This window comes from Myxocyprinus asiaticus, chromosome 45 (assembly GCF_019703515.2).
Source record: "Myxocyprinus asiaticus isolate MX2 ecotype Aquarium Trade chromosome 45, UBuf_Myxa_2, whole genome shotgun sequence".
Taxonomy (NCBI): Eukaryota; Metazoa; Chordata; class Actinopteri; order Cypriniformes; family Catostomidae; genus Myxocyprinus; species Myxocyprinus asiaticus.
In genome coordinates, this window is record NC_059388.1 from 25,565,720 (window position 1) to 25,580,316 (window position 14,597).

The 14,597-nt window shown below is 36.0% G+C and overlaps 1 protein-coding gene across 1 annotated transcript in view; it reads left to right on the forward strand.

Annotated features, from left to right (window-relative positions):
• The window catches only part of cdk17 (cyclin-dependent kinase 17), a 90,249-nt gene that overhangs the window by 46,740 nt on the left and 28,912 nt on the right, over positions 1-14,597 (forward strand). The window contains exon 2 of the mRNA XM_051687998.1: positions 3,735-3,883. Coding sequence (XP_051543958.1) covers positions 3,757-3,883 — 127 coding nt within the window. The 5' untranslated portion in view covers positions 3,735-3,756. The remainder of the gene's footprint in view (positions 1-3,734; positions 3,884-14,597) is intronic.

Here is a 14,597-nt window from a genome sequence, read left to right on the forward strand (position 1 = left end):
TGTATGTGTTGGAAAATGAGCTGTCTGGTGCTATATTGGCCTATGGTTGTAGACCAGTCCCACAAACACACACACACACACACTCGCAATTTCCCATTTTGCAGTGCCATGAAATTGGACACCACCTGCAAAAAGCCACCTAGTTGTAACATGATAGTCTTTTGTATGTGTGTGTGTATGATTACAGTGTACTGGCTCTTTGTATAGGGACCAAATGTTATCAGTATGTGCTGTACTCATGAAATGCTTCGGAAAACCTTGAAGGGTTTAGTTTACATTCGCCTTTTGAACAAAATGAACTTGCGCTCCTGTGTGAATATGGGTGTGTAGTCTGAGGGTGGTAATACAATGGACAGAAAGACTCCCTTTGGCTCCCAAAGCAAGGTGTTTCCTGCCTGAAAGAGTGCAAAGTCAGCATGGATTTATTGAGAGAAAAACACTGCTGTGCACACTCACCTTAAAGCTATGTTAAAATAAAGCAATTTGCCATGAGACGCAATATGTTACAGTATTTTTACCTTGGCTAAAGGGTCTTCTTAGGGTAAGGCACGTTTTAGGCATGATGCAAAGGTTAACTCCCATAACCATGGTAAAAGCATTGTAATTGATGGTTTTGAGTGGCTTACTGCTTTAATAAAATGCAGTCAAAAGCAATAACACCATGTCATGTTCAAGAAATATTTATTTTTATTAATAATAATCAGATTAAACAATTCTACCAAGATAACTGTGGGCTGTTTACGGTTGCCAAGCAATGTAGAATTGTTGCATTAATATGTAATGCGCAGAAAGAGGTGTGTGTATATTTTGGCATTTTACAATGGCTTTGAACGCATACATTCAGAATAAAGTATATTCATCTAAAAGTATAAAAACTTCATTATCTTATATTAATAAATACCATCATTAATTTAGTAAAATACATATCATTATTTTATATGAAGAAAAAGCATTTGTGTCAGGGGAATTATGACGCATGTGGGAGTGTATGTTTTAATAATGCACAAGACATCATGTGTTGAAGTGCCTATAAAAACAAAATACAGTCTCATGAATATTTTATTAAAAGTCTTTTGATTATTAATGAAGGTTTTTATTTATACTTGTCACGTGCATGAGTCTTAAAATCCTGCTGTGTAGTTTCAAAAACGGTCCCAGGCACACACACACATTGCCCTGTCTAATTTACCTGAACACTTCTCATTGGCTATGTTTGGAATAGAGTCCTAGCATACTGTGCAGTATATGCTGTATATTGCCTTCTATTTATTTATTTTTTATAGTTTCCAGCAGTGTGCCTTATGTAGTGATAAACATTTAAAACATAGTGTGCTACATTGTTACTCAATACATTCATATTAATGAATTCGTTACATTTGAATATTTCAATCAGAGAGTGGTGTACAGTAGGGGTGTAACAGTTCACATTTCTCATGGTTCGGTTTGTATCACGGTTTTAGGGTCACGGTTTCGGTATGGTTCGGTATTTGTTATGTTAAGGGAAAAAAATATTATTGCCAAATCCAAAGTAAAAATATTATATTTGGTAACAGACACTTCAAGAGATTTGCCCTCACTACAAATCACCATGGTTTTACAACAGTAACCATAGTTTATTTAAACATTGTATTTGTAGTAAAATCATAGTAACCACAAAATGAACATGGTTACTGTCATGGTTACAATACTATAGTAAAATCAAGATTACTAAATGGAAACTACAGTATTACTGTTGTAAAACAGTGGTTAATTGTATCAGAACTATAATTTCTGCCAAGAAAACAATGGTGACAGCAGTCCTTGTTATTACAGTCATGGTTACTACAATATTACTACATAAAACCATGGTTAATTCGATCAAAACCATTATTTCTGCTAAGAAAACCATGGTGAAAACAGTCCTTGTTATTACTGTCATGGTTACTTACTACAATATTACTAAAGTAAAACCGTGGTTAATTATCATTAGGGTCCTTAACTAAAAAATAAATTCTCTAATTTCTAACTCAACATTTTAACTTAATACCTGCATTATTACAGTACATGCATCAACATAAAATGCATATCCAACTCAACTCAACGTATATTCAACGTTTAGAATCTGTACATCACTATAGAAGAAATACTTTTTAGTATTTTACTATTAAAATGAATATGAGAATGGATGTCGTAACGTGACTCGAGTATTTTAATCATACGTGGAAATCACACATTTTCATCAACGGAGTAAGGGCAACCTAACTTTGGGTATGAACACCCCAAGCGCTTAAGTTCTTGTTTCGTGTCTGTCCAAACTGGCACTGAGTGCCTGTTTAAAGACGAAAGGGATTGTGTCTGTATGCAGTTTCGTGCTCACCTGCGGCTCTGTGCGCACTGCGCGCTATATATCCTCGGGTGATGTCAGTGTAAATAGATAATCAAATATCGATGTATTACAAGTATGCGGCACTCACGTCAAGCAATGTCTGCAAACAGTGCCTGTTTTGTAAATGTGTTTTAACCATTGCTGTTGTAATTGACTGCATAAAGAAAAAGTTCCCAGACAGGAGACTTAAATGATGCAGGGGCTTCTCTCTTGTGGCTTGTTTTCTCCGCTTGCCATTTTGTAAACTAACGTGTGCAGAACTGTGATGTCATCAACTGATTTAACATACTAACAGTTAATAGGACAGCTTCTCTCTGTAGAAAGTTGACCCATGTGAAACACAGGCAGAGTTTGTCCATCTACAGAGCCATATGGGTGCATTAGCGGAGGTTATAACTGCCCATGTCTATTTGGCACTTTATTTTCTTTGCCAAACTGTATGATCCAGGTGCGTTATTAAACTGTGGAGAAAATGCTTACTGAATTGTGGTTGACTAACCATACGGTTTGGTTTTTTACCGAGAACCGTTACACCATACAATTATTTCAGAAATATATATATATATATATATATATTAGTATATATACACACATGCATACACACTCACTTTAAAGCTAGCACATTATTAGGAAGACTATGGTCCTAATAAAGTTCTCAACGCGGTCCCCTGCTGTTGTAGCCCATCCGCCTTAAGGTTCGACGTGTTGTGCAATCTGAGATACTATTCTGCTCACTACAATTGTACAGAGTGGTTATCTGAGTTACCGTAGCCTTTCTGTCAGCTCGAACCAGTCTGGTCATTCTCCGTTCACCTCTCTCATCAACAAGGCGTTTCTAAACATAAAAACATAAAACATCCAGTGAGCGGCAGTTCTGTAGACAGAAATGCCTTGTTGATGAGAGAGGTCAACAGAGAATGGCCAGACTAATTTGAACTGACAAAGTCTACGGTAACTCAGATAACTGCTCTGTACAATTGTGGTGAGAAGAATAGCATCTCAGAATGCTATTCCGGGATGCTTGTTGGCGCTGTTTTGGCAGCACGAGGGGGACCTAAATAATATTAGGCAGGTGGTTTTAATGTTGTGGCTGATCGGTGTGTGTGTGTGTGTGTGTGTGTGTGTATATATATATATATATATATATCAGTCCAGTTTTGTGTAAAAGTGTAGGTGTTTACCTTCTGTGGTCATTTTTCAGCAACTTTGTCCCCCAAAAAGTCAGTAGCATACACCATAAACTACACTCAACCACCCACTGGACTAAATTCCTTTTTTAATGAAACGATATCATTGCATGCTGCACAACCCTTGGATAATGGATATTTGTAAGCTGATGATAAATTAACGGTGGTATGTTGTCTTGCAGGCCCCCCCTGCCTCAGAGGCCTATGGAGAGGATGAAGAGGTTTAGGAGGCGTTTCTCGCTCACTCTGCGTGGTAGCCAGACGATCGATGAATCGCTCTCTGAGTTGGCGGAACAGATGACCATCGAGGAGAACAGCAGCAAGGACAGCGGTGAGTGTGTACTTACTGTATCTTTCATATTGTTTGCAGTGTGTGTACTGTATTTGCAGGGTCACCTTTAGAGTTGAGTAGTCCAGATTACAGCTTGATTTATTAACACTTTGATTAGTTTGTGGAATTAGCACTCAGGAAACCTGGAAAAGTTCCACTTCAGCAGAAAAAGGGCCTCCTGTATTGCAGCTCGGAACGTTAGGGCTCTATAAACAGATTATCAGATTTTATAATAAAACTATTTTTAGGAAAGCTTATTATATGAGGTTGGAGGGGCAGCTATGCTCATCACAATCTAGAAGAGGTTTAGAGTGTTAAATGTTCTTGTTTTGCTCCCATTATGTCTATTTTATGAATGAAACATTTATTTACCATTGGTGTTAAAATTCACTTTGTTTGTGTCAAGAGAATATGAGGGGTCAATGAGTCAAATTGTTTAATCAGAACAGAAAAGACTGCAAACATTCAGGAACTTTATATACTGCAGGAGCATCAACATATAGCACTAATATTTAAAATACCATGAATATTCTGCATTGTTGCAGTCGGTGTGAAGACCACCTCATTTTACTTTGGCCCAGATTGCAAGATTTTCACTCTGATATTGATTAGACCCCTTGATTTCTTTCAAAGATGTACAGGCATAAATATGTGGCATTTAAAACTAATCATAAAGTGTTACTACTTGGCAGTATCATAACTACTACTTAATTTTAGGGCTGAACGATATATTGATATTAATGGTATTTTCTATATTATTTCTAACATTGTGAACATGGCCGTGATTTTCATGCTCTTTTTATTTGGCAATTAAGTTAACTAAAACATCTCACTCAATCTGTGGTAACCAAAGTCTGCACTATTTTTCTGGTTGGTAATGCAAAGTTAAGCCAGGATTGATGTGGAAGAAATAATATACTGTCATGTTTCCAGTCATTGCGAAACCCTAAAGCAATGTAATTTGTGTTGCAGGGAAAAGAAATGAAGCAAAACACTTTCTTTTCTCCCCTTCCTCCATTCCCTCAGAGGCCTTTTTCCTTTATCTCCTGTACTTTCAGCTAGCTAGTAATTACATAACAGCAATGACATCTCTGAGTTTAAGAGGAAGGGAGCATGCAACAGCTTGTGAGAGACAGGCTAAATTAACTCCGGTGCCTTCGGGCCAACCTGAGGGTTGAACTAGAATCACAGACTGATTCAGACCATACAATGAGACTCTGTGTAATCTGTAAGCCAATGCGGTACATGTTCCAGTGCATTTGTGGTTACCTTCCCTCGCCAGCCTGCTTCAGCGCACCCGCAGTGTGTGTAGCATGCTCGATTGTAGTAAAACAGTAACCACACTTATCGACTGCCTAAATTGAACTGCCAAAGAAATGTTTTGGCTAAGAACAGATGGTTGAGTTCCACGTCCCTATCGGAACACCTACGAGGGAGTGTTTTAAGGGAAGGGAACATGCTGAAAATCATCACGAATGTTTGTCAGCTGGTTTCGTAAACTGCTCGTGAGCGTCCATATCATCCTGCCTCAAACACTTTTTGCTAAATGAAGGCTGCTCCAAAGAGTGCCTTTACTAATTTATTATTAAGTATTATAAATGCTGTATTTTAGAAACTTTGAATTGACCTAATTTCTAAGGCAGCGTCGCATGGATCCTTGGTGGACAATGAAATGCATTTACAAAATGTATTTCTCAGTGAAACATTTCATTCAAAACAATGGAGATAGTCAAGGGAAATTTCTGTTTAAAATTTAACTGTTTTATTCTTTACTGAAAAATATAAGAAAATAGTTCCATCCATTAATTAAAATAAACTATTTCACACAACATTTGTGTGTAGGGCTGGGTAAAAATAAGGGCTTCATTCATGACACTTTCGTAAATACTGTATATAAGTAAATTGGTAGTAATTTACGCGTATAATGAACCTTCCTGAAAACTTTTTTCCGGATTCCCAAACACTGTGAACACCCCAGATTTGTTTGTTAAATGTGTATATGTTAGTGAATTCCAAACATTTGTAATAGGGGAATGTGTGCACGTTCATTGAGAATTATCATAATTCAAGCGCACGAAAACGGCCAGTAAGAACCAGACTCACTAGTAAATGCTTTTAACATCTATGCATAACAATAATTAATTTTTTTTTAATGAATGAAGTGCATTCATATCATAACATTCTGACTGAGCAAACACAGTAGCGTTTCAAAGAAAGTGTGGAAAATTAATCGCATGTTTTTGCTGTAATCGGAGGCTCTTTTGTGAATCAAACAGTCCAAGAGGCCAATAACCTCCTGAGACCCCTGCGTGTGCATTTCCCATTTCCCTTTATGATTTGTATGTAGTAGCACCTAATAAACACGCAAAATAAATAACAAATTTTTTTCTAGAGTAATTAGTTTGCCTAAAAATGTATGTCCACATATGTGAACAGCGGGACTAAATTTTAAATAATACCAAGTTATAGAAAGTCCGATTTTTTTTTTTTTTTTGTCTTTTTTTTTTTTTTTATCAAATTGTTTATTATGTTTCCAGGAGAGTTGGTTATTCATGTTTTTGAGAAGTTACAGACATTACAGCTGATTTTCTGTAAAGCTGAATAAATAATTATAAGCATCATCCTATCACTGCCAACCATGTTAAAATAAAATGTAGCATTATACAATTCTGAATCTATGTACTGATTACCATTGTCCCATGTCTGCCAAACATGTTGAGTGGTCCAAACATCACCTGCAGCCTGAAACTGAACTTTTGGTTGGATTTTAGTATTGAATGCACTTAGCTTCATAGAAAGCTGTAGGATGCTCCCTTGCTCACTATTTAGTGAATGACTTGACCACCAGTGTGCTGGTCTCAGAACAGTTCAGAATGCACATTATTTTCCTAACTCCATATAAAGCCTCTGAAAGCAAACTTTTTCAGCTTTTGGATGAACCCATTTATTCACGATGTGAAAAAGCTTAGTAAGTATATAGGAATGCATTTACTAATATTAATGAATAGAATCGTATTGCACAGAGATAACAAAATTAAACATAACAAAATGTATATTAAAATGAAGCTAAATGACCCACAGATGTGTTAGAGTTGAAAGTTATTCAAAATAACTAACATGTTTTTTTCTACTTTTGAGAAAATGCGGTGCCATTGTCCACAAATGTAGACATCATGTTTATCAGCGTGCTGAACAGATTTTTTAAAGCGGCATATCAAACGAAATTAGAGACACTACTCTTTACAACCAAACAGGTTTCAATGAAAAAAACATAAAGATATTTCTTACCGGGGGCCAGGGTAGCTCAGCGAGTATTGACGCTGACTTCCACACCTGGAGTCGCGAGTTCGAATCCAGGGGCGTGCTGAGTGACTCAAGCCAGGTCTCCTAAGCAACAAAATTGGCCGGTTGCTAGGGAGGATAGATTCACATGGGGTAACCTCCTCGTGGTTGCTATAATGTGGTTCTCGCTCTCGGTGGGGCGTGGTGAGTTGTGCGTGGATGCCGCAGAGAATAGCGTGAAGCCTTCACACATGCTATGTCTCCGCGGTAACGTACTCAACTAGCCACGTGATAAGATGCGTGGATTGATGGTCTCAGACGCAGAGGCAACTGTAATCTGTCCTCCACCACCCGGATTGAGGTGAGTCACTACGCCACCATGAGGACCTAGAGCACGTTGGGAATTGGGCATTCCAAGTTGGGGAGGAAAAAAAAATAGAAAGAAAAAAAAGAAAGATATTTCTTACCAGGGGCACTTTTGTTGGTGCTGCATACGTAGGAGTGCTTCAAGGAAATCAACGGCATGCTGTTGTGTCACGTGACTCAGTGCGACAGAAGTTAACCCTTTAAATGACAGTCTAGGGTCTTGTGAACAGTATTCAGTCTGTTTTTATGTATTTAAATTATGCGTTGCATATAGCGAATCCAAAATAGCGAGTCCTCGCATGAGGCCACGGGGTGGCACGAGGATAAAAACTCTTGACTTGAAGCTCTTGTGTAAACATTTTCAGTTCATGCTAGCAGACTAATAAAGGCATGAAGATTACTAATAAAGATTTGCAAGCCACGACAATGTGCGGGCTTTTTCTAATATTTCCCCATTGTATTGTGTACGCATCTTCCCACGATGTGTTTATGGGTTTAACAGAATTAAGACATATATGTATTTATTGTGCTTATTAGAGTATTTATTGGTTATTAGCTTAGCAACATGCTAACGTTAGACAATTAGAATCAACTGTGAGCGGTAGTCTCTTTCGTTTCACGTAGGGAGCACTATTTGTTTGGCGCACGAGAGTGACCATTAACAGAGTTGCTGTCTATGTACTCTAGTTTCAATTCAGTCACTAATGACATTTCATTTAAGTTACATGTATGCGTTTATCTTTACGTCTGTCTTGTGACTGAATGTGGCCTTTTCTACACATCCTGACACATGGCAGACTAAAACATTAAAGTCGGCATGAAATGAAAATTCCCCCTATCTGTTTTCTAAATGCATGTTATTGATCTTATTGTGAACTATTCATCCATGCATATGTTTTATTTATTTTTTTTTACCTCGTAATCTTTAATCAAAATATCATAACACGATATTCCGGAGAAATGACAGACTTCTCTCTGGTGATGTATATAGGACTTCTCCAATGATTTAGTCTGCTTAAACCCTGTCCCTTTCTTATAAATACCACAACCTTGTGTAGAGTTGAACGAAGCGTCAGTCACATGTTGGTGAAGATGGCAAGGTGTATTTTCATCTGTTTTCCTCAAAACTATCGTTCCTTAACCCAAACTTTCTTGCTTACGGGTCAGCTGGCTTGAATTTACATTTCAAATGAGGAGGTAATTCGTGGTTGTGTTTGAGACATTTCACGCCTGAATTGCTGAAGTGATTACTAATGAATACAATGCTTCAAATGCTCTTGGAGCTTATTTATTTTTTTGAATGCAATTATCTTGGGATGCACAGCACGAGTAGTGGTTTTTTTCCTTTATATTTGGTGTACTGTGATTCAAAACATTAAAATACGATTATCTTTTACTCACTCGTTTTTCAAAGGCTACAGCCTCTTCGTAAGCAAAGACTGCGATGTACTCGTGCGTTTATGTTCATGTTGTCAGTTTGATAATATATGTGTTGAGATTGCTGCTCAATTTCACCAATTACCGGCTCTGAATCAAGCAGCACGGTGATAGGGGTGTGTGTCCCCACTGCAAACTCGCATTCAGATCTGCCTCTGTTCCGCTGTGCAACGCCCATATATCTTGTTCGATAAGCTGTTTCACTCGGAAATACGTCACAATACGGAAATAAATTTGGTCGCAACTTCCGTTTCATGCTGACTTGGCTGTATTCACTGTGGTTTTGACAGCACTAACAATATACAGCCACAACCCCCTCACCCATGCCCAAAAACCTACATGATAGAATTCACAGGTTAAGACTAACATTCAAAGAATGCACTTTTTTTTATAGTTTTACTCATTCGCCAATACACTTACACTGAAATGTACATAATGGTTTTAACATGCTCACTCAGCAATGAATACAGACACACATAGCCTTACTTAAGCAGCGTGGCTTGTGTGTTGAATGTGGGGTATGGCTGTAGTGTTGACCCAGCTGGTTTCTAAGTCAAAGACTGATGAATGTTTTATAAAGACTCTACCATTACATAAGGATCTTATGCCGTTTGCTTCTCTTTTATTTAATCCGTACATTAGTGAGGGTTCAACTAAACCCACTGCGCTGCATTCTGATCACAGTGATGCTGAATCACTGCAGGAACATATCAGCTTAGCCAATCTGAATAATGTTAGAGACCGTTCAGAGGAAAATTGTATGCTGCAATTATTGTGATATTTTAGCTAATGTCAATATTACTATGAAAACGTGAAAAATAAATGTATCTTTTGTTGTGTTGAGATACCTGAAGGAAACCTGAAGTTTTTATTTTAATTGCTCATTTTGTAAATGAACCATTTGAATTATGGTCCCACTTTACCAGCAGGAAAGATATAAATACAATATGGATATGAGGTTAGATGAATGGGTGTTTTTCATTCTCTCTTTAACATTAATTAAATTACTTACTGCTGATAGGTTTTAGGTGATTGTAAACTTGATCTGATTTCTTTAATTTCCAATCTTAGCTCCCTAAAAAAATCTGAAAAATCTGTTAATTATGCATTTTGTAAATTAACTAGTAACACTATATAATAACTTTCATTAAAAGTCATTGACAAACATAATGCTTTTCAGATTAGTAGTTCATGCACATTAGAACAGGGGGTTTCAAACCTTTAAATGTCAAAGACCCCCAAATTTAATGATCCCCTTGCGAGGAATCCCTGTGTGACAAAAGTAGGAAACTTGTTTGCAAACTTAAATGGCTTTTATTTTGTCATTGTACTAAATGCAAAAAAAATATTAAAATATTATCTGGAAAATATTAACTTAAGCTGACACACTTTCTTATGCTGGAGTAATGTTAGATATATAAACCAGAAGAGAAAGATTTTAAATTAAAAAACAAATATATATATATATATATATATATATATATATATATATATATATATATATATATATATATATATATATATATATAAAATATTTCTTTATTGGGAAAAAGCGTTATATAATAAATGTTTAAATGTATACATAAAACAATAAATATGGTTTTAAAGCAGCTTTACACACAATAGTGTATTACAACTCTTATTTCTTACAAGTATGATATTTTTTTTTATAATATATTAAATCATATGCCAATTTATTTTTATTTCTGTTTTTATCTTTTTTTTTTTTACTATGGCTGTCAATACAATAAAATAATCATGATCAATATAATGATTTCAGAATGAAATGACACCAAAGTCAAATAATGTCAACCTTTTTATACTTTTTTACTTGCAGTAATTAAACCCATGCATTAGAATATAAATATATGTGAAAATATATGAATCAAGGTATCATGACATTTCTTTTGTATTTTTACTTGACAAGCGCTGTTTTATTTCCTGTGTTGATGATGCATTTCCTATTGAAACAGGATGTTGGGTCAGAACCAATCGAAGGGCTTGAACCTTTGTTTTTAAAAAGCCAATAACCTTTAGTTTATATCACAGCCATGAACCATGATTTGCTACTTGCTATTTTTAGTTGGTTTCAGGTGATATTATGGTAATATTATTTCATTATAGAGATGTTATTGGGCAGAATTTTTAAGATAAGTCCTCAATATATTTGATCCAGAAAGACTGTTAATTTAAGTGCTGTCAACTTTTAGGAGTACACTAGCATATAAAGTTGAAGTCAAAAGTTTACATACACTTAGGTTGAAGTCATTAAAACTAATTTTTTAACCATTCCACTAATTTAATATTAGCAAACTATAGTTTTGGCAAGTCGTTTAGGACATCTACTTTGTGCATGACGAGTAATTTTTTCAACAACTGTTTACAGACAGATTGGTTCACTTTTAATTGACTATATCACAATTCCAGTGGGTCAGAAGTTTACATACACTAAGTTAACTGTGCCTTTAAGCAGCTTGGAAAATTCCAGAAAATGATGTCAAGCCTTTAGACAATTAGCCAGTTAGCTTCTGATAGAAGGTGTGCTAAAATGGAGGTGTACCTGTGGATGTATTTTAAGGCCTACCTTCAAACTCAGTGCCTCATTGCTTGACATCATGGGAAAATCAAAAGAAATCAGCCAAGACCTCAGAAAAAAATTGTGGACCTCTACAAGTCTGGTTCATCCTTGGGAGCAATTTCCAAATGCCCTAAGGTACCACATTCATCTGTACAAATAATAGTACACAAGTATAAACACCATGAGACCACATAACCATCATACCGCTCAGGAAGGAGACGCATTCTGTCTCCTAGAGATGAACGTAGTTTGGTGCGAAAAGTGCAAAACAATCCCAGAACAACAGCAAAGGACCTTGTGAAGATAATGGTTGAAACAGGTAGACAAGTATCTATATCCACAGTAAATCGAGTCTTATATCGACATAACCTGAAAGGCTGCTCAGCAAGGAAGAAGCCACTGCTCCAAAACCACCATAAAAAAGCCAGACTACAGTTTGCAAGTGCACATGGGGACAAAGATCTTACTTCTTGGAGAAATGTCCTCTGGTCTGATTAAAAATATTGAACTGTTTGGCAATAATGACTGTCGTTATGTTTGGAGGAAAAAGGGTGAGGCTTGCAAGCCGAAGAACACCATCCCATCCGTGAAGCATGGGGGTGGCAGCATAATGTTGTGGGGGTGCTTTGCTGCAGGAGGGACTGGTGCACTTCACAAAATAGATGGCATCATGAGGAAGGAAAATGATGTGGATATATTGAAGCAACATCTCAAGACATCAGTCATGAAGTTCAAGCTTGGTTGCAAATGGGTCTTCCAAATGCACAATGACCCCAAGCATACCTCCAAAGTTGTGGCAAAATGGCTTAAGGACAACAAAGTCAAGGTATTGGAGTGGCCATCACAAATCACTGACCTCAATCCTATAGAAAATGTGTGGGCTGAACTGAAAAAGCTTGTGTGAGCAAGGAGGCCTACAAACCTGACTCAGTTACACCAGTTCTGTCTGGAAGAATGGGCCAGAATTCCAGCAACTTATTGTGAGAAGCTTGTGGAAGGCTACCCAAAACGTTCAACCCAAGTTAAACAATTTAAAGGCAATGCTACCAAATACTAACAAAGTGTATGTAAACTTCTGACCCACTGGGAATGTGATGAAAGAAATAAAAGCTGAAATAAATCACTCTCTCTACTATTATTCTGACAATTCACATTCTTAAAATAAAGTAGTGATCCTAACTGACCTAAGACAGGGAATGTTTTCTATGATTAAATGTTAGGAATTGTGAAAAACTGAGTTTAAATGTATTTGGCTAAGGTGTATGTAAACTTCTGACTTCAACTGTATATGGCCTCAAAGCTAACAGACATGGACTCAAAGCCATAGAACTCCCATTTGGAATTACGTTATTGTAATGTTTGTTATTATTATTATTATTAACCCTCCTATTGCATTCAGAATCTGCATACACCTTTTGCATTCGTGGGTACGTTTTGATCCGGTGGAATTCAATCTTTTAAATCATTCATAACCCAATGGTATTCATCTAAAACTATATTGTAAGTCATTAATAGGTTCTTAACTGTTTATACATGTAAACATGTATAACTGACATGCATGTTAACTGACATATAAAATTAATATGCCTTTTTATTTTTTTATTTTTTTTAGAAATAATAAAATGTAGAAATTCTTTGACATTTCAAAATATACATTAACTATAGCAAAACCAGTGTGATACATGTGAAGTCATCTTTTATGTCAACAATTCTGTGAAATTTTATCTAAATAGAACACCATTTTTATTATCATCTAATGTGAGAATTACTAGTAATTTGAAAATGTTCTATTACTCATAACTGCTCAATACAACTTGGTGGTCAAATTTATGAAACCAATGTATTCTTTTTCAAATAAACATAATCAAAACAACTGTACAGCTCAAGTATACAACATTAAAGAGCACCTATTATGGTTTTTCAAATATTACTTTCACGTAGTATGTTATATAGCTGTTTGTCAATGTAAAAAAAGTCTGCAAAGTTTCAAAAATCAAAGTGCATGACAAATGGAGAACCGATTCTGAACACCTGAAACGAGTCGTTAGTAATTCCAGTCTTACTTCCTGTACTAACCTACGTAATTTGGTAACAAAAAACCCGCCTCTGGTCTTGGTTTATTATTGGCTGCTCACGAACTGCTTTGACACGCCCTCAAACACTACATTAAGCAGTAGACCAATCACAACAGACTGGGACATCTGACCAATCAGAGCAGAGTAGGCTTTCTGAAAGGAGGAGTTTAGAATGAATCCTTTAGAACGGATCATTGAACGAGTCGTTTTTGACACTGGGAAAAAACGTAATGCTGCAGTTTAAATTATGAACAAATTAAAGTGTTTTTTGACCTTGGATGCATGTAAATCTATTGTATGAGACCGTTAAAACTAAATTAGGCACGTTTAAAAACCATAATAGGTGCTCTTTAATACTTCTTTACAATGTTTTAAGCAAAATCTATTCTGTTTACTTGTATGAACTGTCGAATGTTGATGTGTGAGTTTTCTGTAAGCTGGTTTTGCATCAGATGGCTGCAGAGTAAAATGTGGACAATTTCCTCTTTCAAGCCCTATTTAGACTAATGTGTTCATGAAATTTTGCTCTTGCCACACCACCTTCAGACAGTAGTACCTTTGATTTAGTTTATTTGTTATGTTTGTTACATGTGTCATGTCTGTTTTGTACAGGAATGTGTGTGTGACTGTATGTGACTGTATGTGTAATTTTTGTGCATGATTGTAAACAAGATAGATGTACAATAAAATAATAATATCATGTTAATCCACAATTAATGCCCGGGTCAAAATTGATGTAAAAGATGGAAATTTGTTTTTTAAAATAGGTTACATTTCTTCAACAATTGTATTAAAACATCTGAAAAATATGTATTATGTGTATTGTGATAGTCTTGACAAAGTCCCAAAGTTTGGTTTCTGTACTAAAAACTATGTGGTAGTTAAAAATTATTATCTATTTCTCCCAGCTCAAAAATGACCTGAACACAATAGGAGGGTTAAAAAAATGATGAAGTGTTACTAATGAACCCTTTTA